Consider the following 27,391-nt stretch of genomic DNA (forward strand, 5'->3'; position numbering starts at 1 on the left):
AGAGAGTTTGGGTCCATGGCCTGGAAACTCCCCAGATCTTAATCCCATTGAGAACTTGTGGTCAATCATCAAGAGACGGGTGGACAAACAAAAACCAACAAATTCTGGCAAAATGCAAGCATTGATTATGCAAGAATGGACTGCTATCAATCAGGATTTGGTCCAAAAGTTGATTGAGAGCTTGCCAGGGAGAATTACAGAGGTCTTGAAGAAGAAGGGGCAACACTGCAAATATTGACTTGCTGCATTAACTCATTCTAACTGTCAATATAACCTATTGGTCCTCATAATATGATTGCAATTATATTTCTGTATGTGATATAAACATCAGACAAACACTAATAAAAACCAGAGGCCAGCAGATCATGGGAAAATATCATTTTGATGTCATTCTCAAAACTTTTGGCCATGACTGTATACGCCGTACGCATCACATACACACTGTATACACCGTACACAGCACACACACACACACACTGTATACGCCGTATGCACCACACACACACACTGTATACACCGTACACAACACACACACACTGTATACACCGTACACAGCACACACACACACACACACTGTATACACCGTACGCACCACACACACACACACACACACACTGTATACGCCATACGCACCACACACACACACACACACACTGTATACGCCATATGCACCACACACACACACACACTGTATACGCCATATGCACCACACACACACACACACTGTATACGCCATATGCACCACACACACACACACACACCGTATACGCCGTACGCACCACACACACACTGTATACATCGTACGCACCACACAGACACACACACACTGTATACGCTGTACGCTCCACACACACACACACAAACACTGTATACGCCGTACACACCACACACACACTGTATACGACATACGCGCCACACACACACACACTGTATACACTGTACGCACCACACACACACACACACACACACACACACACACTGTATATGCCGTACGCACCACACATACACTGTATACGTCGTACGCACACTCTGTATACGCCGTATGCAACACACACTGTATACGCCGTACGCACCACACACACACACACTGTGTACGCAGTACGCAGTCTCTTGCGCGGTACCACCAGTGGAACACCGTCGCGAACACGGCATACACGCCGCCGCCGGGATCAGCCGAATGATTCACTGTCCGCCGCCATCTGTGTACAGGATGAGCGCATGCGCAGTTTCAATGTGACCGCCGCTATCTGTCTGCACAAAGACGGTGGCGGTCTGATTTATTGCGCCTGTGCGAATTCCACGCTGGTGCAGTGAATCATTCGGCTGATCCCGGCGGCAGATGCGCGACGTACAGGGGGGAGACCGCTCAAACGAGAGAACACATGAGGGAAGAAGACAGCACAGGGGTGGAGAGAGAGAGCAGACAAGGGGGAGAGCACATGGGTTCAAAGAAGAGATCACATGAGAGGAGAAGACAGCAGATGGGGGAGAGAGACAGCGCACAGGGGGGAGAGAGACAGCGCACAGGGGGGAGACAGCTCAAACGGGACAGCACATGAGGGGAGAACACAGCACAGGAAGGAGAGAGACAGCAGACAAGGGGGAGAGCACATGGGGGAGACAGGTCAAAGAAGAGAGCACAGACGGGAGAAGTCAGCAGATGGGGGAGAGAGACAGCGCACAGGGGGGAGAGAGACAGAGCACAGGGGGGAGAGAGACAGAGCACAGGGGGGAGAACACAGCACAGGAAGGAGAGAGACAGCAGACAAGGGGGAGAGCACATGGGGGAGACAGGTCAAAGAAGAGAGCACAGACGGGAGAAGTCAGCACATGGAGGAAAGAGAGAGTGGATAGGTGGGTGAGCACATGGGGGGGAGAGATTCTCAACTCTGTAAAGCTTGCCCCCATCGTGACATTACCGCCTCCCGATGCCATAGCATCGGGCCTCCATCTAGTGCAATATAAGCTGCAGCCCGTCCTACATGCGATGCGACCTCATCCTGTGTGTGAGTGGTGGGTTTCATGCTCAGAGCTAATATTCTATTGCACTAATCATGGGTTGTAATTACTGCGCTCTTCATTCTTAGGTGGTGACTGCATTAGGACATACATGGCACCCTGAACACTTTGTTTGTGCCCACTGTAAGTCACTTATTGGAACTACTAATTTTTTTGAGAAAGAAGGACGTCCATATTGTGAAAGGGATTATTTTTCTCTATATGCCCCACGCTGTGCATTGTGTGACCTACCCATTTTACAGGTAAGACCTCATCCAGGAATTCTATTCAGATTCCATGTCATCTGCTATGATCCTCAGTGACTGCTGCTTCCCACATCTTCTAGTCCTTGTATTTCTGCACTTTCTTCTTTTCCCTGTTCTGTACATGTTCTCCTGGTGCTTTTCTAGTTTTCCATGTTTTATAAATGTCCTCCTGGTGCTTTTCTGCCTCTGTCACCGTTCTGTACATTTTCTCCTGGTGCTTTTCCTACTTTCTCCCCATTCTAAACCTAAGAAAAAATCAAAATGAGCAAATAACTTACAGTAAATATATAAATAGCAAAAGTGTATGAAAATAACATAGGGTACTGTTATGGGGCTGGGTGGTGGAACCTCTGTGCCGAGGTGCAAGGAGGGACCCAGAGGGGCGTGACTAAGTATCCACCCGAACCGACCCTGGTCGTACGGCAGCTAACGACACCATGACTAGGGAGGATCTGGGCTGAGGGACCAGGTGCTACTCTGGGGTTGACCTTGTAAAAGAGCAGGTGTCTCCCACGGGTCAGATGGCTGGGACTGACCGGTATGGTGGATGGACACGGCAAGCAGGCGGAAGTCTCTGGTAGCTGGCAGGTGGACACAGTTCGAGAAAGCAGGGCAGGTAGCAGTGTATAGGTTTTACCAGGAAGATGGTCACAACAAGTGACGGCCGGGTCTCCAGGCAGGCTGGCAGGAAACAGGCAAGTGCTCCCAGGTGAGCGGGCAGACAGACGGGGCGGGTAACTGCAGGTAACTGGTGGGCACTCCCAGGTGAGCAGGCAGACAGACGAGGCAGGTAACAGGCAGGTAACTGGTGGACGCTCCCAGGTGAGCGGTCTGACAGACGATGCAGGTAACAGGCAGGTAACTGGTGGACGCTCCCAGGTGAGCGGTCAAACAGACAAGGCAAGTAACAGGCTGGCAGGCAGGACGAGAAGTCAGGCTAGCAGCGGAACCTGAGGGCTGAAGCACAGGTGAGACACAGTGCAAACAACTTTGCTCGGGCACCTCCATTTTGGAGGAGGTGCCCCATATATTGGAAGTCCTCCGGCAATTGGCCGGGGACCCCTTAGGACGACGCGCGCGGCCCCTTTAAGAGAGGGGGAGCGCGCGCGCCCTAGGCACAGTGCCCGGGAAGGAGCGCGCGCCGGCAGCAGCGAGGGAAGGAGCGCAGGAGGACGCCGCGCGCTGAACAGGAAGGTGAGAGGGACGGCGTCTCTGCCTAGCAGGAGGCAGAGACGCCGTTGCTACAGGTACTTAGTAAACATAATTTTGATAAAAAAAAATGTAAAAGCCATCCCACAACGTCAAGGTGACCCTACTCGGGACGGTCCTAACCTCTAGTAGTAAAACCTTATGTTACACGCACGCCACTAGGTTCAGATATGGGCGAGACAGGTTACATGAATTCTTTGGAGTCCTGGGGGAACTGTTACTCAGGGCGACCATAGACCATGTGCTGCAGCTTCTTTCAGGCACACAGGGGTATTGACCCTCAGGCACAGACACATAGGTTGTTTCACTTTCTGACCAGACACACTTGACAAGAGTCCTCATAAACGGTAGAACAGTAGCATTTAATAAGAAGCCGCACAGCCAGTGCAAGTTAAGTCTTATCAGCAATAGGCTCCAGTGACAAACAGTACAGTTTCCTTAGCAGCACAGCAGTTCACGGATTTCCCAGTAGTACAGGACATCACAGTTCTAATGCAAAGGCACATTAATGAACAAAGCATTCTTTACAGCGCAGTGAGATGGAGGGGAGGGAGGGTTTGCTGCGGGAGATGATCCCTATGACACCATTTCTTCCAGTCCTTATCTTTCTGTCTGACAATGCTCTGCACTGCTAGTTCAGGAACTCTACCTGACCTGTGCTTAGCTTCACTCCTGACTTGAATCCTTTTCACTTGCAGGGGCGCTTCTGTCAGATGCAGAACACACACACCACCTTTCTCTTCAGCTCCAGTCAGACAGTAAACAACTTCCCCTTAATCCCCCTGGGGCTCTGCTAAAACCCTGCCTGTCTCCTGTGACTGTATTAACCCCTCTAGTTGCTGGATGCTTCTGGAGCACAACACTTCCTGTCTTATGTGCTTATGTTACTTCTAATAGTTGCTGAATGCTTTTAAAGCAACAGCACTACTTGTGACTGTCACACTCTTCCCTCCTTTTTGAATGTCGTCCTCGAAATTCGTCTTAATTGGTCAATCTGACCAATTCTGAGACAGTAGTGAAAGTTGGATAACTTTATATACTAATTGGCATTATATATATAGTTACATAGTTACATAGTTTAGAAGGCCGAAAAAAGACAAGCGTCCATCCAGTTCAGCCTATTTCTTGTGCACTGCAGCTATTCCGCAGCGTTGATCCAGGGGAAGGCAAAAAAAAAAACATGCGGTATAGGCCAATTTACATCATTGAGGAAAAATTCACTTCCCGACACCAATCTGGCAGTCAGATTAAATCCCTGGATTAATTAACTATCACTAAGCATAAGATGTAATTTTATTGTTCTCAAGAAAGGCGTCCAGGCCTCTCTTGAACTTATTAAGTGAGTTGGACATCACCACTTCCTCTCCCAGAGAGTTCCAGAGTCTCACGGCTCTGACCGTAAAGAATCCCCTTCTATGCTGGTGCAGGAACCTCCTTTCCTCCAGACGCATAGTGTGCCCCCTCGTCTTTGTCACCATCCTTGGTATAAACAGGTCATGGGAAAGATCTCTGTACTGCCCCCTCATGTATTTATACATGTTTATGAGGTCTCCCCTAAGCCTTCTCTTTTCCAACGTAAATAGGCCTAATTTTGACAACCTCTCTGGGTATTCTAGTCCCTCCATTCCCTTTATTACCTTAGTCGCCCTCCTTTGTACCCTCTCTAGCTCCAATATGTCTTTCCTGAACACCGGAGGCCAGAACTGTGCACAATATTCTAAGTGCGGCCTTACCAGCGCTTTATACAGAGGAAGAACAATGTTCTCATCATATGCCCCTATTCCTCTTCTGATGCATGCCATGACTCTATTTGCCTTCGCAGCTGCTGCCTGACACTGGGCACTCCAATTTAATTTGCTATTAACTAAGACGCCCAGGTCCTTCTCCATGTCAGATTTCCCCAACGGTTTCCCATTTAATATGTATGGGTGACTGCTGTTTTTCTTTCCCATGTGCATAACCTTACATTTATCGGCATTGAACCCCATTTGCCATTTTTTGGCCCAACTCCCCAATTTATCTAAATCCTCCTGTAGCTGTGCCCTATCCTCATCTGTATTAACTACTTTACAAAGTTTAGTATCATCTGCAAATATTGCTATTTTACTATGCAACCCTTCCACTAGATCATTAATAAATATATTAAATAATATAGGGCCCAAGACAGACCCTTGAGGCCCCCCGCTAGTAACCCTGACACCCCCTGAGCTTACTCCATTGATAACCACCCTCTGCTTTCTATCACTCAGCCAGCTATTTACCCACTTGCACACATTATCCCCCAGACTAAGCATTCTCATTTTATATACCAACCTTTTGTGTGGCACGGTATCAAACGCTTTGGAGAAGTCAAGGTCTACAACAACCACTGACTCTCCCCGGTCCAGCTGTGAGCTCACCTCCTCGTAGAAGGCCATCAGGAGCGATCCCTCATGAATCCATGTTGATATGGAGTTAGACAGTTATTATCATTAAGATATTCTACAATAGCATCTCTAAGAAATCCTTCAAACAATTTACCCACAACAGACGTTAAGCTGACTGCTCTATAGTTCCCAGGGTCACTTTTAGACCCCTTTTTGAATATTGGTACCACATTTGCTTGGCGCCAGTCTAGTGGGACAGTCCCTGTCCATAAAGAGTGCTTGAGTATAAGATACAGCGGCCTGTCTATCACATTACTTAATTCTTTTAGTACCCGGGGGTGTATGCCATCTGGGCCTGGTGACTTGTCTATTTTGATATTATTTAGGTGTTTCTGAACTTCCTCCTGGGTTAGGTGGGTGATATTTAGCGGAGGGTTTACTTTATCACTCGGCATTTCCTCCGATAAATTGTTTTCTTTGGTGAAAACAGTGGAGAAGAAGCTATTGAGTAGGTTCGCTTTACCCTCATCGCCCTTTATGATTTTACCCAGGTTATTTTTCAATGGGCCAACTCCATCAGTTTTAATCCTTTTACTGTTTATATAGTTAAAGAACAGTTTGGGATTCGTTTTACTTTCCTTGGCAATTAGTCTCTCTGTCTCCTCTTTTGCTATTCTTATTTGTTTCTTACAGATTTTGTTTTTTTCCCTATAAGATATTAGCGCTTCCTTGCTGCCTTCTTGTTTAAGTTTACAGAAAGCCCTTTTTTTGTTTTTCATTGCCCTCTTGACCTCCTTATTTAGCCACATTGGCTTCCTCCTATTCCTAGCCCTTTTATTCCCATAAGGTATGTACCTTCTACAGTGACTATGTAGGACTGTTTTGAAAATTTCCCATTTTCTATGCGTGCTCCTATTACTGAAGATACTATCCCAGTCTATAAGGTGAAGGGCATCTCTTAGCTGAAGTTCAGTGTTTTTGTGACTCCCTTGCTGGGCACCTACTGAAGCACATGTGGAATTGTATCATGTTGTGGTCACTATTTCCCAGGTGCCCCCCGACCAGCACCTCAGTTATTCTGTCTGGCCTGTTAGTTAATATTAAGTCTAAAAGGGCCGTCCCTCTAGTTGGTTCCTGCACAAGTTGTGACAAATAATTGTCTTTGATAATTGACAGAAACCTGTTTCCTTTCTGAGATCTACAGCTTTCTGTTTCCCAGTCTATATCGGGGTAGTTGAAGTCCCCCATAATAATCACCTCGTTATTTTTTGCTACTTCGTCTATTTGTCTCATTAATAGACTTTCCGTGGCTTCTGCTATATTTGGTGGTTTATAACAGACTCCTATGATAATTTTATTATTGTTTTTTGCCCCATGTATCTCCACCCATAAGGACTCGACCTCCTCATTTCCCTCCCATACATCCTCCCGTATTGTAGGCTCTAGACACGTCTTTACATATAGACAGACTCCACCCCCTTTCCGACTTCTTCGATCCCTTCTAAACAGACTGTAACCCTGTAAGTTAACTGCCCAGTCATAGCTTTCATCTAACCATGTCTGGGTTATTCCCACTATGTCATAGTTACCTGTAGATATTTCTGCTTCCAGTTCATCCACCTTGTTTGTCAGGCTTCTGGCATTTGCTAGCACGCAGTTTACACGATTTTGTTTTGTTCCAATCTTCTCCCTGTGGATTGTATTAGAAATTTTCTTACCTCCCTTCCAAGTATCTTGTCTTGGACCTTCTTTGTCGCACTTCATATCTTTCATTAGTATGTTCTCTGGTTTCATGTTCGTGTCCGGCGTTTTTCTTCCCATCCCCTCTTCTTCTAGTTTAACGCCCTCCTGATGAGTGTTGCGAGTCTCCTGGCGAATGTGGAATTGGTATAACATTCAGAAACATTGATAACAACCTATTCTTACGACCTTTTTCTTGTAAGACACCTGTAAGAAATAAACAATTAACACAATTAAAACAATCAGCATCTCTTCAGCTGGAACTTTTCGTACGTCTTCAACCAGCTCTCTCTATTTATGCGTTAACAGTTTTTTGTTTCTACAAAGTCTTTTAAGAAAAATCAAATCATGAAAACAAGTCTTTCCAGTAGGCAACATCTTCCATACTGCCTCTCGGTGGTGAATACCACTCAAGTGGGCTTACCTGCTCCACAGGCAGAGATACCTGTTTCCAGTCGACAGTCCTTGGCATTTGACTCGGTTCACCAAGTGTCTCATACGTCTGCATCACGGGCCTCCTCGCTTCTCTTGTCGACATCCTCCTGGTGGTTTGTTCCTCAGAGACCATGGGTTCTTCGGTCACAGAAGTTTCACTCATTTCCCGTGCTTCCTCAGATGCTCTTGGAGCTACCTCTGTAAGTTCGTGTACTTCTCCTGAGTCGCTTGTTTCCGCACGGTCTGTTAATTCCGCTCCTCCTGAGTGTCGATTGGTCTCTTCAAGGACCGGTGTTCGATCATCAGATCTGAATTGGACTTCATCTATACTCCTTGGTACGAAATCTGGAGCCTCAGGACTTAGTTTGCTCTCCTGAGGATGGTTCATCCCTCTCCTTGCCGGTCCAGGAAATACAATGGTGTGTTCTCCATCAGAACTTTCAAGGTCACTATCCACCTCCGGAGCTTCAGTCTGTGGTGGTCCCTTAGTCGATCTTGGACGATGCAGATCTACTTCTGGGAAGTCTTGTTGTGGTGAGAGATAATCACAGGGTAGTAGTAAATTCCAAAGGACTATTCTGGTTTTCTTGTCTCTCATTTCCCATCGGATTTCATACACTAGGCTGTCATCAGCTTTCCTCCTTACGACCACATACACCTTGTCTTCCCAGTACGAACAAAGTTTTCCTGGACCACCTTTCTCATGTATGTTATTGACTAGCACCCGGCTTCCCGGTGCCAATTCTGCTCCATAACATTTTCGATCATAGTACTCCTTACTCTTGCTCTGTCCTTGCATAACCACTTTGGACGCTATGTTGTATGTATCCATTTCTTCCATTTCCGAATGTACTCCGGATACGTTCTGTAAGTCTCTGACACTGGAGTATCGAACATGATGTCGATTGGCAGTCTTGGCGATCGTCCATACAATAGGAAAAAGGGTGAGTAACCAATTGCATCGCTCTTTGTACAGTAATAGGCATGTACCACTTTTGACAGACAACTATTCCATTCTTTCTTCTCAGCAGCTGTTAAAGTGAGCAACATCGACAATAATGTCCGGTTAAAACGTTCGACTTGTCCATTACCCTCTGGGTGACAGGGCGTTGTGTGGGATCTCTGAATTCTACAGTACTTTCCTAGCTTGGCAAAGAGCTGGTTCTCAAATTCTCTTCCTTGGTCATGGTGTAACCTCGTAGGGAACCCAAACCTCAAAGTAAAATCAATGAAGATCTTCTCTGCCGCTGTTCGACCTGATTTATTGGTGGTGGCATATACTTGAGCAAATCGAGTGAAATGGTCCATCACAACCAAGATGTATTCGTAACCACCCTTGCACGTCTCAAGATGTAGAAAGTCTATTGAGACCATCTCAAATGAATGCGTAGTTTGGATGTTGCCCATAGGTGCCCGGGTTGATGTGTTGGGACGTTTATCTTTCAGACACCCACACTCCCTGGTCACGTACCTCTCAATATCTCTCCATGTACAGCCAGAAGAAATGTTCACGGATCAAGTTGGTTGTCCTTTCCACTCCCAGGTGTCCCATGTTTTCATGGAGTTCTTTGAAGACCAACCTACGGAATACTCTGGGTAGTACAAACTGCCGGTTTTGTCCTCCTTTACGATACAGGATACCGTCTTCGTCCATTAGGTAGAACTTCGTCCATTCTTTAATTAAAACAGATACTTCTGGTGACTCATTGTCTCTCTCCTGTTTGATTGGAAAACGATTTTGGTCAACATAAAGTAGTATTATACCAATTATCTGATCTTCCCGTTGTGCTCTATGGATTTTCCCTTTTGGTAGTTGTTGAATAGACCGGGGGTGATCTTGTTATCCCACTTTTATGGTGGTTTACACAGTAAATGAACACTACTTATTCCTCCTGATAAGCTTGTACTGCTTGGGTAGTGCTCTCAATTGCTTCCAGACTGACTTCCTCCAAGCATTCTTGCATGAACTCCTCAGGCTCTAGTGGCATTCTTGACAATCCGTCAGCATCCGCATTGCATTTTCCTGGCCTGCACTTGATGCTGAAATTGAAGTCAGCTAGTTCAGTGACCCATCTCTGACCCATTGCATTCAGTTTGGCTGTAGTAAGGACATAGATCAAAGGGTTGTGGTCAGTGTATACCTCAAACTCTTTGCTGTAGTAGAGATAATCTCTAAATCGTTCACAGATAGCCCATTTCAGTGCCAGGAACTCCAATTTTCCCGAATGTAGATGGTAATTATTCTCGGCATCCGTCAATGTTCTAGAACCGTAACCAATGACTCTCAATATTCCATCTTGATGCTGATACAGGGCAGCTCCTAGTCCAACTTGAGAAGCGTCACAATGAAGAACAAATGGTAAATTGAAATCAGGATATCCCAAGATGGGTGGTTTTACCAGGTAGTCTACTAGTTCTTCCAATACCTCCTGGTGGTCTGCTGTCCAGAAAATAGACTATTGGGATGAAACGGCCCGGTCCTACCCGCGTTCTTCTTTTTCTCCGTGGGTGTTGTCATATCTGTCGTCCCCCCCAAGAGGAGGTATAGTGGGGCGGCAATCCTGGAGAAGTTCCGAATGTAAGTGCGATAGTAGGAGTGGAATCCTAATATCTGCCTCAACTCCCCGACGGTAGCGGGCCGCTTGTCTTTTAAGAGCAGTACTGGAGCGATTTCTGCTGGGTCCATGGTATAGCCTTCTCCAGACACAATTTTCCCTAGAAATCTGACTTGCCTTTTGAACAGTTCACACTTCTTTGGGGTCAACTTAACTCCGTGTTGTTGATACCGTTGTAATACGGTCCTCACAAGTTCAACATGCTCCCGGAAGGTTATGCTGTGTACCACATTGTCATCCAAGTACGGTTGGCAAATATCGTCCCTCAATCCTTCTAAACATGTCTCCATGCTCTTCTGGAATTCTGCTGGAGCTGAACTGATCCCAAATAGTATGCGGATCCATTCATATAATCCCCACGGTGTGATGAATGCTGTCAAGGGTCTACTGGACTCTTCGACAAACCCTTGGTGGTATGCCTTACCCTGATAGAGAACCAGGTACTTCCTGATATGCTGGATAGCCTATCTTGGATCTTTGGTATCGGGTGTCGATCAGGTACTGATTTTCCGTTTAGTTCCCGGTAATCACAGCAGAGTCTCAACGTACCGTCCTTCTTCCTAACACAAACAATAGGAGAGGAATAAGACGACTTCGACTTTTGGACCCAACCTGTGTTGATTAGGTCTTGTAAATACTCTTTCACTTCACGGTGTAATGGTTTCGGCACAGACATGTAACTTCTGGTTACTGGGGTTGTGTCTTTCAAATTGATTTTCAACTGCAACAATGGGATACAGCCTATGTCAGAGTCATCTTTGGAGAATGCATGACACTCTTCTCTCAGCATCTGTTTTGCTACCACTCGATCTTCAGCACACAAGTTTTCCAGGGGTACTGGGGGATCCCAGGACTCTGAGGTGGGTTGTGCAATTTCTTCCTCTGGGCAACTCCTGTTCTTTGATGGGGAGACTGAATTCAATGTAGACTCCTGGGCGGGTCTCACACTGGCTGGATATACCGTTTTCACGGTTTCAGAGTGACCTAACACAGTCTTTGGATCCAGTCTAATTTTGTGTTTCGTAGTATTCATTACCTGTACTGTCACTCGAATAAACCCACCAATAGTAATCATAAGCACAGTCTCACCTTGAACTAGGCCTTCCGGAAGTTCTGAGGAGTCTTTTGGCACGAACAGTCTTTTCTGGACTTTTCTTCCTGGTTCTACCCGGACTCCACACCTCACCTTCACCATTTGGTTTGCAGGGATGATGGCTGGGCGCCAGCCTACCTTGACTTCTTTTAGGTCCATTGTATTCCGTGCTTTCTTTACTCTATGAATCACATTTTCCGCCACGGCGTTGGGTATGGCAAGTGATGTGGCAATTGCATCCACCACCAGCGTCCCTGACTGTTTCGTGATGACCTCACTGATTACATTATAACCCAGGATAGGATCCTCTGCCATGTTCTGATCACTGGTCACTAGAAAAGGTACCAAAAGCTCAATGGTGTTGCTGTTCTTCGTGGCCCTCAGTTGGAAAGTCACTTCCATCCAGCCTATGAAAGGGATCTCGGTCTGGTTGATGGCTTTGCCGTGGAGTACCACTGGTCCTAAGAGTTCTTTTAGCGTCCGAAGGCAGGTATGTGGCAGGTATCGCCTTCCTCATTCTTCATTTAAAAGGCTCGCTTGGGCTCCTGTGTCCCACAGTGCTTTTACCAGGAGTCCATCTAGCTGGCATTGTATAAAGCACCTTTCACCGATTAGGCTGATGAGGCTATCTTTACTGACCGAGGAATCCTCCTCCCAGGAGTACATCATTTGACTTCCGCACTGGACATTAAGTAACTGATGCCTCTGTCTCTCTTGCAACTGTTGTAGACGGGAACACACTTGGGGATAGTACTGACGCAGAAGTTTTACCACATGCGCCATTCTGGAGTTTGGTGAGATTTTGATTTGCTTCTGGGGCCTCCTCCGTGTCGCGGTTACCAGTCGCCCTGCACTAGCAACCTCCTGTCTTTTAACTCAAACGACCGTGACCATTGGCATTCCTTGGCATAATGTCCTTCCTCACCACATCTTAGACAGTGGACACACACCGTACTCTGATTTGATGAACGGCACGCTTCACAAGCCAGGTATACTCTGTTTTGGAACCCCCTCCTGGGTCTGAGGGATACAAGTTCTGGCCTGGAACGAATCAACTTTTTCACCTCAATCAACTCTGCTCGCAGTTCTCCTATTGCATCCTCCCATTCAGCGCTGGCGGTGCTCTCTTTTGTTGGTGATTTAAGGTTCCCTCTCGGAAGCGGCACTGGAGGGTCTCCATGATGATCTTCGGACTGGCCACTGGGGGTCTCCAACTTCAGCTGACTCATTTTGGTGATTTTAGGAGCAGAGCTTTGCTTTAACTTCTGTTCGCTCTCTGACTCCAAACTAGCTGCCTCATTCCTTTTTTCAATTAGAACTTTATCCAGAATGCCAGGATCTTCTAGGTACTGTTTCAGCTGCAACTTGATGTCTTTGCTGATTAACCCTGTTCCCAATGATCTCAAGAACTTCTTCTGGACTAGTCCAGCATCAATCTTCTCTTCCGCTTCTACATCTCTGGATGCAAACAACGGTCTATCCTTCAGTTCAATTGCTCTGAACAAGAAACTTTGGGGTGATTCATTATTTTTCTGTGAGAGGTTAATGAGTCGGTGGAACAATTCTGATGTACTCTCTTCTTTATAGTGCCCTTTTAAAATCATCTTCACCTGTTGCAAGGTCAGTTGACTCTTCATTCCTAGCATACTACGGAGGTTCAGTCCTGGGCTGATCGCTTTCACCACCCCCTCAACAATCTCATCTGGGTGGTAGCCTTTCTGTAAGCCTGCATCGATCTGGTGCAACAAGTTCATATAAGACCGTCTCTCTTTCTGTTCACACCCTCCAATCTGTCCCAGGATCTTGAATTCTTTCCTTATGGTGATTTGTGGTGTTAGAGAGGACTGTCTCCCTGATTTATCTAACCTGAGCAGGTTAAAGGTCCTGTCTGAGTCTGTCATCCATTCAGAGGTTTTGGTTGATTCCTGCAGGGCTGTTGTTGGGGCTTTGAATTGTTCTTTCATTTCCTGTAGTTCAGTCTGTGGACGGAGATTCCCGCTTTTGGTAATTGGTGCCGCCCCTCCATCCTCCAACTTCAACCTGGTTAGAAACTGTGTTAGTTCCTGGAGGAATGTCCCCATGATGTCTTCAGCTTCTTTCTCCCCCAGCTTATCCATTTTTGCATTAATGGCAGCTAACAGTTGTCTGCTTTAGAAGGGTTTAGAATATGTTCTTCTGACATCTTTATATGGTCTGCTACTGTTCTCAATTCTTCACAGGTTAACTGAAGAAGCCGCTCACTAATTTTGTCCATTTGTATTTCCACATCCATTGCTGCTAGTGAGTTTTCTTTAGGGCTGTTCCCCTTTAACTGGTGTAGCGGAGTTGAGTTGAGGTGCTGTGCTGCTGTGTTTTTCCAGATACTTTTCCTCTTCTCCATCTACATGCTAATTCACGCTCAGGACTCCCCGCATGGGCCACCAATGTTACACGCACGCCGCTTGCTTCAGATAGTAGTGAGACAGGAATTCTTTGGAATCCTGGGGGAACCGTTACTCAGGGCGACCATAGACCATGTGCTGCAGCTTCTCTCAGGCACACAGGGGTATTGACCCTCAGGAACAGACACGTAGGTTGGTTCACTTGCTGACCAGACACACTTGACAAGAGTCCTCATAAATGGTAGAACAGTAGCATTTAATAAGAAGCCGCACAGCCAGTGCAAGTTAAGTCTTATCAGCAACAGACTCCAGTGACAAACAGTACAGTTTCCTTAGCAGCACAGCAGTTCACACATTTATCAGTAGTACAGGACATCACAGTTCTAATGCAAAGGTACATTAATGAACACAGCATTCTTTACAGCACAATGAGATGGAGGAGGGGGAGGGTTTACTGCGGGAGATGATCCCTGTGACACCATTTCTTCCAGTCCTTATCTTTCTGCCTGACAATACTCTGCACTGCTAGTTCAGGAACTCTACATGACCTGTACTTAGCTTCACTCCTGACTTGAATCCTTTTCACTTGCAGGGGCGCTTCTGTCAGATGCAGAACACACACACCACCTTTCTCTTAGGCTCCAGCCAGACAGTAAACAACTTCCCCACAATCCCCCTGGGGCTCTGATAAAACCCTGCCTGTCTCCTGTGACTGTATTAACCCCTCTAGTTGATGTATGCTTCTGGAGCACAACACTTCCTGTCTCAAGTGCTTGTGTTACTTCTAATAGTTGCTGAATGCTTTTAAAACAACAGCACTACTTGTGACTGTCACACTCTGCAACAACACTGCTTCTTCATGTCACACTTACCATATGTCAAATGACGTAAATGTGAATAAGGGCAGGACCGAGACCCCAAGAAATGGACACACTGTGCAAATAACGGCGTGGCCTTCCTTTTCTTTGAGTTGGACATTACGTTTATGTAGCTTCCCATGCCTGGGTGTCCATTAGATGGGGTCTCGGTCCTGCTCAGCCCTTATTTACATTTATGTAATTTGACATTGTGAAGACCCGGGGTCTTCTGTGGGTATAATACTACTCAGACAATACAGGGTGAGGGTAAAACAGCGTGGCAATACTTTATTGAACCACAAAACAGATAATAAACAGATAAAACAGTCCCCGCAAATAACCAAATGGTGCAACATTACACAGTCTCACCCTACCGCTGGCCCGCCTGGGATAGAACAGCTGAGACTTTGGAACTTCCAGGGCCAACTGCCTCAACCAGTGGCCCCCTACTTCTGGCGGGCCCCCGCAGAGAGAGGTAGCGGCAAGCTTAGGAAGCTAGCAGTCCATCGAGGTACAAGGCCAGGAGACCCGAGGATCCCACCCTGGCCTCTCCGAGAGTTTCCATGGAGCCAGATGACCGGCTGGTCCCAATCTGGCTTCTCCGAATGTCTCCATGGGTTCCAAGCGACCAGAAGGTCCCACCTGGCAACCCCAAACAACATATCCATGGGGCCAGGTGACTTCATCGCCTCAACCTGGTCTTCCTAAATGTATCCATGGGCTCTCTGATAGTCAGTGGAGCAGATCCGTATCTTTCCAGTTAGGGCCACATACCCTTAGGCTGGAATCATGTAGAATCCAAATCTGTGTCTCTTTGGGTAAAGCCATGCTACCAAGTTGATGGTCTGAAGAGAGTCTGATCTTTGATTCTCCTTGTAAAGTCTCTTTCAATTCTCTGTTTCATATATGCCTGCTACAGAGGCATATATCCTTTTAAGTACACATCCACAGGTCAAGGGTTACAGATGATATTATTCCACAGGTCTCAGGAGCTCATTGTTTGTGTATTTAATCAATTTGCATTGTTGCTATAGCAGGGGGCTCTTGTAAATAATTAAAAAAAAGAATAAAAAAAAAGCACAAAATTTGAGCTTGGTTTACGGTGGTATACATGCAGCACATAAATGCATGTTTCACAATGGCCATGAATCAGAAAAACCTACAAGAAGCAAACTGAAAATAAACCCTGCTGTAAATAAATAAAAAGAAAGTGCATTTAAATAAAATAGGGTTCTTAGTAACACTGTTTTTGATCAAAATAATATGAAAGCTATCCCACCAGCGACAAGGTGAACCCATTTGGGAAAGTCCTACACTGTCTAATATTAAAAACCTTACCATGTGTCAAAGTTGACCTCTGTGTGAATAAGGGCAGAATAAGGCCCGGGTCCCAAACTGTGAACACCAAGCCAAGGGAAGCGTTTAAATGTATTATCCAGCTCTAGGAAGGGAGGCCACACCCAGGTTTGCACAGAATGCAAAAAATACAAAGAAAAAAACACAACATTTGAGCTTGGTTTAAGATGGTATACATGCAGCACGTAAATGCATGTTTCACAATGGCCATGAATCAGAAAAACCTACAAGAAGCAAAATGAAAATATTGCTTCTTGTAGGTTTTTCTAGCTCTTGTAAATAAACTAGTTAGCTTAGTATAATATGCAATTAGCATAGAAACAAACATCATTGTTTCAGAACCAAGAGAAGATCAGGGTTATACAAATATGGGTCTGTCCTTCTTGACCAGCCACAGAAATACAGAAATATACATATATTTACAAGTCAACACAAACTCAATAGGGTATTTCTCTTGGCTTAACAAATCTAACCGTCTGGCTGATTAAGATTAGAAGCGGTATCGTCACATACATTATTATTTATTTATTTAGCACTATTGATTCCATGGTGCTGTACATGAGAAGGGGACATATAATAAAGTTGTAATACTAGAGATTAGGACCGTCCCGAATAGGGTCACCTTAACATGTGGGATGGATTTTAAGTTGTTTTTTTTCTCAAAAGTATGTTAACTAAGTACGCTATGTTATTTTCATGCACTATTGCTATTTATTTACTGTAGGGTATTTGCTCATTTTGTTTTTATCTTAGGTTTTGTCTGTTTAGTGGCCAGTGTGAACTTGCGCCTACACGTTGCATGCACACCAACTTATAGTCCAGTTCATCTATTTAGTTTTTTTATATCTCCCCATTCTGTACTTGTTCTCTTGCTGCTTTTGCTTCATTTTGTGCATGTTTTCTTGGTGCTTTTTCTACTTTGCCACATTTCTGTGCTTGTTTTCCTGGTGCTTTTCCTACCTTCTTCCCATTCTGTACATGTTCTCTTTGTGCTTTTTCTACTTACCCCCCTTTCTGTACATGTTCTCCTGGTGTCATTTTTAATTTTCTTCGCCTCTTGTCCTCGTTTGGTTATACCTTCTGGTTATCTTTTTATTAATTAGAAGATGTTTTATTCTTCCTATAATAGAGATATTTTTTACATGGAGCTTTTGTTCAATTTTTTCCTCTCTCTTTATTTTTTTCTACAGAATTTAGTGACTGCTCTTGGCAGGACCTGGCACCCAGAGCATTTTTGCTGCAAAATCTGCAAAAAAACAATCGGGGAAGAAGGTAAATGCTGTTTATGTAAGACTATGTTCACATGACCATATTTTCGGTCAGTATATGTGTGAACAGGTTACTAAGATGCAACACGCAGACAGAGATGAGGTGGAAGTACCCAACTAAGCTATTTATTTTTCTAACATGGAAATTAAAGTGTTAATTATGGAAACAGGCAGTTGCTCGAATGCAGGGTATCAAGTCACATAAAATTAGCAATAATGGCGATAGAAACAATTTAACAGTTTCAATATTCTGTATTCTAACGATCTCTCAGTATGAACAGCGCTTTACTGTCCTTCAGCTTTAACTTTCACGGGCAGCACTCACAACGATAGGCCCGTCACTACAATAAGTCCTTCAGGAGCTTTCGATATTATACTGCCACTAACGGGGTCACCGGGATTTCCCGCTAAGTCTTTAACAGCCACTCACTTATACTCTATGTGTGCTCCTCAGACTGATTGAATCATAGAATCATAGAATCATAGAATGGTAGAGTTGGAAGGGACCTCCTGGGTCATCTGGTCCAACCCCCTGCTCAAAGCAGGATTCACTAGATCATCTCAGACAGATGTCTGTCCAGCCTCTGTTTGAAGACGTCCATTGAAGGGGAACTCACCACCTCTCGTGGCAGCCTGTTCCACTCATTAATCACCCTAACTGTCAAAAAGTTTTTTCTAATATCTAATCTGTGTCTCCTCCCATTTAGTTTCATCCCATTGGTTCTAGTCTTTCCTTGTGCAAATGAGAATAAAGATGATCCTTCTACAATGTGACAGCCCTTGACATATTTGTAGACAGCTATTAAGTCTCCTCTCAGTCTTCTTTTTTGCAAGCTAAACATTCCCAAATCCTGCAACCGTTCCTCATAGGACATGGTTTGCAGACCAGTCACCATTCTGGTCGCTCTTCTCTGAACTTGCTCCAGTTTGTCTATGTCTTTTTTAAAATGTGGTGCCCAAAACTGTACACAGTATTCCAGATGAGGTCTGACCAAAGAGGAGTAAAGACCGATAATGACTTCGCGTGATCTAGACTGTATGCTTCTGTTAATACATCCCAGATTGCTCCCGGTCCCTTCCGCTGCACAGCCCCGGCTCACACCCTGTACCGTGCGTCTACGCTGGAAGTAACGGTCTGATTCACTCAAGCTCCTGGTCACCACAGCAGACAGGCCCCGTACAATGATCAGAGTTCGACCTTCGATGCTTGACCTTTTGTGTCTGGATATCTGGTCTCACTTGGTGAAGACCGGGCTTTGGGTCTTGACAGTCTGGGGTCGGGTCTTGACCGGTATAGTTTGGACTTAGGTGCTTGACCCACAATGTCCTGCTGGTCTCAGTCCCCAGTCATTCCTCCTGCGTTCCACCATTCACGCATCCTTTCTTTCTCACTGGTTGGCGCCAACTGACTTCCCGCTTTGTCGCTCCGCTCTTTTAAATTTGATAATTGCGCCACAGCTATCACCTGACCAGGTGTTCTCTTCCAGTTCATCCTCCTAGAAACCATTCCTCCATCTTCTGGTCCCACCTTACACTGCTCGCTCCGTAGAAGGCAACATTTGATCACAAGTGCAGTGGAATTTTGATGAACCGCATCTTCGACTCCCCATCGCCTTACATATGGTTCATGAACACAATGCAAATACGTGCATAACATTTGGAGGTTTCTTATGACTGCATTGAACTTTTTGAGTTCTGTAATGCAAATACAGCCTTATTAATGCCAAAGTGATCTCAACCTATTTTGCTAAGTGAAAACGAATAGCAACCAGTGTTAAAGAATAGAATATCTAACAACTCACCGTAGTGTCAGACTTTTAAGGCTACTTAAATTGTAGAAACTGTTATTAAATTGTAGAAAATTATCAATTTTGAGAGGAGGGGCAGATGCCGGCCTTGCTTGTGTTTATACACAGGTTGTATAAACTGAAGTAGTAGTGACTTTTTCACATATGGTGCAAAAATTATCCCTGTTCGGGGAGTTTCAAGAGTTTTTTTATTTGCTACATGAAGAAGCAAGAGATTTTTGTCAAACAATCAAAGAATTATCCCTTTATTTAGGGAGCAGAAATAGGTGTGCTTAGAACTTCTGAAAGTGAAGAAGTAATTGCTCTCAATAGTGAAAAAGCTATCCCTTTTTGTTGGGATTCACAACAGGTTATTCTAAAAATGAATAAACAATTCTAAAGGCAGCACGGTCGCTGAGTGGTTAGCACTGAAGCCTTGCAGCACTGGGGTCTGGAGTTCAAGGCCACCAAGGACAACATCTGCAGTGAGTTTGTATGTTCTCCCCATGTTTGCGTGGGTGTCACGCCAGAGGTGGGAAAGACTTAGTGAACACAGAGGGAAGAGGGAAAGGGAGCCCAGAAGCTAGGGAAAAGGGAAAGTGGAGACCTCCTAGTCTGGTCTAGTGTCACCCTGTCTCAACTACTGTCTCTATATTGGCTCATCGCAAATCGCTGCACGCGTGCCTCACCCTGGCTTTCCCTGGCGTATGGCTAAGGCTAAGGAAGGGAGGAGATAAGCACTAGTCGATCTCGCTAAACTCTATAGACAACAAGGGTAGACAAACGGGGAAATTGCTTAGCTTTAGATGAACTCCAGACAAATGCGAACTCGGCCTCAAGCTCCAGAGAGGACGAGGTACTGTTCTTGCTAAGCCTTCAAGTAGAAATGAATATAGCCGGCACCTCCCTCTCAGACACACCAGGTATTTATACACCGAGGCCAGAGAGCTAATTAGCCAGAGGGAGGTAGCCGTTAGGTCCTAGAAGCAGCCTCTCCTCTAAGAAGATACATAGTTCGACCTGTTAGTTCTGTATGAAACGTAGAGATCTCCTGCAACCAACTGCAGGGCGGCTGTCTGTCACCTCTGATACACCCGTGACAGTGGGTTTCCTCCGGTTTCCTCCCACACTCTAAAGACATACTGATAGGGCATTTAGATTGTGAACCCCAATGGGGACAGTGCCGATATTGTCTGTAAAGCACTGTGGAATTAATGGCGCTATATAGCTGAGTAAAATAAATAAATAAATGAATAAAGGATTTTTATCAAACCTTTCAAAAATGACCAGTTTTCAAAGGAACAGGAAAAGGCTTGCTGTCTTAAAAGTGATAAAACAATGGCTTGTCAACAAGTCCTTCAAAGAATTAGCTTTATTTTGTGAACTATTTGATGTTTGTATACACTCAAGAGAGTATGTTTTGCACAAGCAGTACAGTCTATGACTGTGATGTACAATACAAAGTTATATTGTGGTACCATGTTAGCCAGAAAAATCGATGTAATTACTTTTATGTCCAAAAATGACAAAAGTATTCTCGGAGTGATACCTTTATTGGCTAACAGAAAAAAAAAATATTAAAGGTATCACTCCGAGAATACTTTTGTCATTTTTGGGCATAAAAGTATTTACATCAGTCTATGACTGTAAAACACAGTGGGCAGGCGGCCAAGAGATGTGAGTCTGTGCAGGGTAAGCGGAAGTCACAGGGTAGTGAAATGGGATGGGTAGGCAGAGATGTGTGACAGTGTGGTCAGTGACGCGCCCCCTGGGCCATGGGGCACTCGGCAGCCGGGCCTCTTGTCGCTGCTGGGGGGATATCACGGTGGCTGGCCCGGTCCGTGACCCAGGGCGGTCAGTGCAAAAAGGGGATATAATTGTCAGAGAAAGTTTGTGACGCCACCTGTGGTGTCTGGTGAGGATCACCAGCGCTGCGGCAGTCCTCTGAGGCAGGTATTAGGGCAGCTTGGGATGGAACGGCTCCCCACAGGTGGAGCAGGCCTCAGGGCAGTGAAAACGATGCAGGTTGCACTGGGCATTGTGGTGCAGGGGGAGCGATGGCGCCGATGAAAGAAGGGACGGAGGCAGAACAGTGCAATCATCCAAGATTTTTTACTCACAGTTCTTAGACAACCCAGGTGCACTGTACAGGTGCAAGCCTCCCACGTCGCACTGCGTTCACCGGGCAGGGGTTCAGTCCTTCTCCAGACAGCTTGGGATGCCTGGCAGAACCCCACTTTCTTGTGTGCCTTTCTAGACCGACTTCACCCTGGGTCTTTCTCCCTCCTGCCCTGCGCTTCCCACTCTGAATCCTGTTCGGGTGCTCTGAGGTCCCCCCTGTCTGTCGGAGTTGCACAGACCTGCTTGAGCATACTTGGATTGGAGTGGGGGTTCGACTACTGGCTATAGAAGCCAGAAGCCTCCGGTTTTTCCAGCCGAGGCTTGAAGCTGCACGACTGGGCCAGGGGCCGGTCCCCTTCTTGCGGCCTAGATCCTCCTGACACTTGGCAGGTTCGGGGTGTATGGGTGCTGCCTGCACTCGCCGTACCCCCTAGGATCCCTTCTACAAAATGGAGCTTACTCCCTGCTCCCCTTCTGGGCCTCTGAGACCAGGCCCTGCTTGTGGAGCAGAGCTCCTACAGAGACTCTGCTCCCTGACTAACTGTCCTTACTCTCTGAGCTCAACTCCAATACCTCCCTAAGATGTCTTCTTTATATATCTACTGTATAGTGCTCCCTTAAACTACTTCCTCCACCCACACCCACTACTGGTTCCCCCTACCTTTGGGTTCCCCCCACTCCAGCCAGGGTCAGGGCTCAGCAGCTGCGCTCTGCATGTTGCCCCTCCAGCCGGCCTGGAGCAGTGTAGTGTTGGTGAGGTGCAGTACCTCTGTGGCGATTGAACCCTCAGGGGCGCCACATCAGCAATGTTAGCCCCGGCATCAGCAGTACTCCTCTGTGGAGAACATGATGGACAGGGAATTCGACTGAAAGTTGATTCTCCGCGGATTGATTTGATAATCTCTACCCCTTATGAACTATAATGTGTAAATTCAGGAACGCCCATCATACTAAATCTACAGCCTGGTAACAGCAGAACGCTATGAAACTGAAGCTAATGCCTCAGGCTTCTAATTCTCATCTGACTGAGGATTCTATACAGGGCCAGCTCCAGATTTTTGTGGGCCCCGGGCGAAAGAGTCTCAGTGGCCCCTTTAACACATACCACGATTAATGATGCACAGATACCGCAGAGAAATATAAGGATAGTACAATGCAAAGATTTCACTTCTTATATTACATGAGCGATATCTATTGTAAATTCTACAAAGCTCCGAAGCCGGCGAATCCTTGCAGAGCACCGAGCGTGTCCTGGGGGGATTAAAAAGTCTGCAGTCACACAGAGGGACACACAGAGGACAGACAAAGGGACAGACAGAGGGACACACAGAGGACAGACAGAGGGGTAGACAGAGGACACACAGAGGGACACACCGAGGACAGACAGAGGGACACACAGAGGGACACACAGAGGGGCACACAGAGGGACACACAGAGGACACACAGAGGGACACACCGAGGACAGACAGAGGGACACACAGAGGGGCTCTCAGAGGGACACACAGAGGGACACACAGAGGGACACACAGAGGACAGACAGAGGGACACACAGAGGGGCTCTCAGAGGGACACACAGAGGACACACAGAGGGACAGACAAAGGGACAGACAGAGGGACACACAGAGGGACACACAGAGGGACACACAGAGGGACACACAGAGGGACAGACAGAGGGACACACAGAGGACACACAGAGGGACACAGAGAGGACACACAGAGGGACACACAGAGGACACACAGATGGACACGCAGAGGGACACACAGAGGACACACAGGGACACACTGTCACGGGTGTGTCAGAGGTGACAGACAGTCACCCTGCAGTGGGTTGCAGGAGATCTCTACGTTTGGCATTGCAGACTGCTTCTTACATAAGAAGCTGTCTTTAGGACTGAGTGGCTGCCTCTCTCTTGCTAATTAGCTCTCTGGCCTGGGTGTATATATACCTAGTGTGTCTGAGAGGGAGTCGCCGGCTATATTCTGCTCTATTTGTGAAGCCTAGCAGGAGTTGTACGGAGCTCTATGGAGCTTGAGGCCGTGTGCATATTTGGAGTTCATCTAGAGCTAAGCCATTTTTCCCCTGTGTTGTCTACCATCAATATCTATAGAGTTTAGTAGAGGTTGACTAGTGCTCATCTCCTTCCATCCCTAGCCGTAGCCGTACGCCAGGGTCAGTAGGGCGAGGCACGCGTCGGCGATTGCTGAGGAGGCAATATAGGGACTGTAGTTGAGACAGGTTGACGCTAGACCAGACTAGGAGGTCTCCACTTCTCCCTTTCCCTAGTGTCTGGGCTCTCTTTCCCTTTTCCCTCTGTGTTGCACTAGTCTTTCCCACACCTGGTGTGACACACACAGATGGACACACAGATGGATACACAGAGAACACACAGAGGGACACACAGAGGGACACACAGGGGGACACACAGGGGGACACACAGAGGGATACAAAGAGGACACACAGTGGGACACACAGAGGGACACACAGAGAACACATAGAGGGATACACAGAGGGACACACAGAGGGACATGCAGGGACACACAGAGGACACACAGAGAGACACACAGAGGGACACACAGAGAACACACAGAGGGACACACAGAGGACCCACAGAGGCCACACAGAGGGACGCACAGAGGGACGCACAGAGGGACGCACAGAGAGACGCACAGAGGGAGACACAGAGGGAGACACAGAGGGAGACACAGATACATAGTATACATAGTTAGTAAAGCCGAATAAAGACTTGCGTCCATCAAGTTCGACCTGTTAGTTCTGTAATTGCTAAAGTTGATCCAGAGGAGGGCAAAAACCCCAAATGATTTAGCCAATCTTCACCTGAGGAAAAATTCCCTCCCGACTCTGAAACCAGCAGTCAGAATAAATCCCTGTATCAACCTACTATTTTATTTTATTTTTAAGTATATGCAGAAATCTGCCTGGTATCTAGAAATGCATCCAGTCCCCTCTTGAACTGGTTTAGTGAATCCAACATTACCGTCTCCTCACTCAGTGAATTCCATATTCTCACTGCTCTTACCGTAAAGAACCCCTTCCTATGCTGGTGCTGAAACCTTTTCTCTTCCAGTCTTAGTGAATGCCCTCTTGTTACCGTAATATCCCTCCTTTTGAACAAATCCCGGCCAAGATCTCTATACTGTCCCCTAACATATTTGTACACATTTATTATGTCCCCCCTCAACCTTCTCTTTTCCAGGCTGAATAGTCCTAGTTTTGCCAACCTCTCTGGGTATTGCAGTCCCTCCATTCCCTTTATTAATTTTGTTGCCCTCCTTTGTACCTTTTCAAGCTCATTTATATCCTTTCTATATATTGGGGCCCATAACTGAGCACAGTATTCCAAGTGTGGTCTGACCAGTGCTTTGTACAGTGGAAGAACAATGTTCTCCTCCTTTGCAGCTATACCTCTTCTGATACATCCCATTACCCTGTTTGCCCTCACAGCAGCCGCCTGACTTTGGGCACTCCAATTTAGTTTGCTATCAATCAAGATGCCCAAGTCCTTCTCCATCTCTGAATTCCCCAATGATTTCCCATTCAGTGAGTACTGGTGACTTCCATTTTTCCTTCCCATATGTATGACCTTACATTTCTCCTCGTTAAACCTCATTTGCCATTTAATGCTCCACCTACCCAGCTTATCCAAATCCCTCTGTAGGTCTGCACTGTCCTCTTTTGTATTAATTGTTTTACATAACTTTGTGTCATCTGCAAATATTGATATTTTACTATTTATCCCGTTGACTATGTCGTTAATAAAGATATTAAATAACATTGGGCCTAGTACAGACCCCTGTGGTACCCCACTAGTGACGCTTACCCAATCTGAGTATATTCCATTTATAACCACCCTCTGCCTTCTATCCTTTAGCCAGTTAGCTACCCACTTGCAGACATTTTCCCCCAGCCCCATCATTCTCATTTTGTATACCAACCTATTATGTGGCATGCTATCGAACGCTTTTGAGAAGTCGAGATACACGACATCCACTGGTTCCCCCTGATCTACTCGAGAGCTAACCTCCTCGTAGAAGTCAATCAGGTTTGTTTGGCAGGAGCGATTCCTCATGAATCCATGTTGGTTCGGGATTAAAAGATTATTAGCATCAAGATGCTCCGTAATTGCCTCTTTAATGAAGCTTTCAAAAATTTTGCCCACAACGGACGTCAGACTCACCGGCCGATAGTTTCCGGCGTCACTTTTCGCTCCCTTTTTGAATATTGGCACTACATTCGCCTGTCGCCAATCAAGTGGCACAGACCCAGTCTCAACAGAGTCCTTAAATATAAGATATAAGGGTCTGTCTATCACATTACTTAGTTCCCTTAGTACCCGTGGGTGTATGCCATCAGGTCCTGGTGATTTATTTATTTTAATGTTACTGAGGCGTTTCTGTACCCCAGCTTGGGTTAGATTTGTCATACTTAGTGGAGGATTAAGTTTGTCACTTCTCATTTCGCCTGTTAGTTCTTTTTCCTTTGTGAAAGTTGACGAAAAAAATTTATTTAATAGATTAGCTTTATCCTCATCTTTCTCTATGATTTTGCCTTCATCACTTTTTATCGGTCCAATATTATTCGATTTAATCCTTTTACTATTTATATACGTAAAGAACAGTTTGGGATTTGATCTACTTTCCCTAGCAATACGTCTCTCTGTTTCCTCCTTTGCTATTTTTATTTGTTTTTTGCAGGTTCTCGTTTTTTCCTTGTAACACATTAGTGCCTCCTTGCTGTTTTCCTGTTTTAATCTCTTGAATGCCTCTTTTTTGCTATATTACGCCCCTTTTACGTTCTTGTTCAACCATATTGGTTTCCTCTTATTTCTGGCCCTTTTATTCCCATACGGTATATACCTCTCGCACTGAGTATTCAGAATTCTTTTGAAGGTTTCCCATTTACTATTCGTATTTCCTTGATTAAGAACTTTGTCCCAGTCTATAAGTTGAAGGTTTTCTTTCAGCTGATCAAACTTCGCCCTCCTAAAGTTTAATGTTTTAGTTGTTCCCTTATTGATAACCCTACTGAAGGGCATTTTGAAATTGATAATATTATGATCACTATTACCTAGGTGCCCCCCTATCTGTACCTCAGTTATTCTATCAGGCCTATTAGTCAATATTAAGTCCAACACGGCCTTCCCTCTCGTTGGTTCCTGCACTAGTTGGGAGAGATAATTATCCTTGATATTTGTCAAGAACCTTTTTCCTTTCTGCGATCTACAGGTTTCTGTTTCCCAGTCAATATCTGGGTAGTTGAAGTCCCCCATTACAATCACCTCATTATGTTTTGCTACTTTGTCTATTTGTCCTAACAGCAGTTTCTCATTCTCCTCTGTTATATTGGGTGGCTTATAGCAGACCCCCAGTAATATTTTATTATTATTTTTTGCCCCCTCTATCTCTACCCACATGGACTCCCCTCTTCTCCCTCTCCTATATCTTCCCTTAGTCTGGGCTTTAGACGTGACTTTACATATAAGCAGATTCCTCCGCCCTTCCTCTGTTTCCGGTCCCTTCTAAATAAACTATAATCTGTTAAATTTACCGCACAGTCGTAGCTATCGTCTAGCCAAGTCTCTGTTATACCTACGATGTCATACCTCTCCTCCGATATAAGCGCCTGCAGCTCATCCGCCTTATTGGTCAGGCTTCTTGCGTTGGTCAGCATGCAAGATAAAACTTTGGGGTTATTTAGCATCCTATTCTTCTCTAACGATCTAACTGTACTATCCCCACCCCCCTCTCCACCCTCATTATATTCACTTCTCCCCTTCCCCCTTGCTTGCCTCACATCCCACCTATTTCCTTGGTTTCCCCCCCCCGTCTCTAGTTTAAAAACTCCTCCAACCTATTAGCCATCTTCTTCCCCAGCACCGCT

The 27,391-nt window shown here is 45.8% G+C and overlaps 1 protein-coding gene across 2 annotated transcripts in view; it reads left to right on the forward strand.

Moving 5' to 3' along the window:
• The window catches only part of TGFB1I1 (transforming growth factor beta 1 induced transcript 1), a 367,808-nt gene that overhangs the window by 322,068 nt on the left and 18,349 nt on the right, over nt 1-27,391 (forward strand). For both annotated transcript variants that reach the window (XM_073649072.1, XM_073649073.1), the window contains exons 9-10: nt 2,088-2,261; nt 17,507-17,588. In XM_073649072.1, coding sequence (XP_073505173.1) covers nt 2,088-2,261; nt 17,507-17,588 — 256 coding nt within the window. The remainder of the gene's footprint in view (nt 1-2,087; nt 2,262-17,506; nt 17,589-27,391) is intronic.

Source organism: Phyllobates terribilis, unplaced genomic scaffold (assembly GCF_046119375.1).
Source record: "Phyllobates terribilis strain yellow unplaced genomic scaffold, ASM4611937v1 Scaffold_9__5_contigs__length_417890890, whole genome shotgun sequence".
Taxonomy (NCBI): Eukaryota; Metazoa; Chordata; class Amphibia; order Anura; family Dendrobatidae; genus Phyllobates; species Phyllobates terribilis.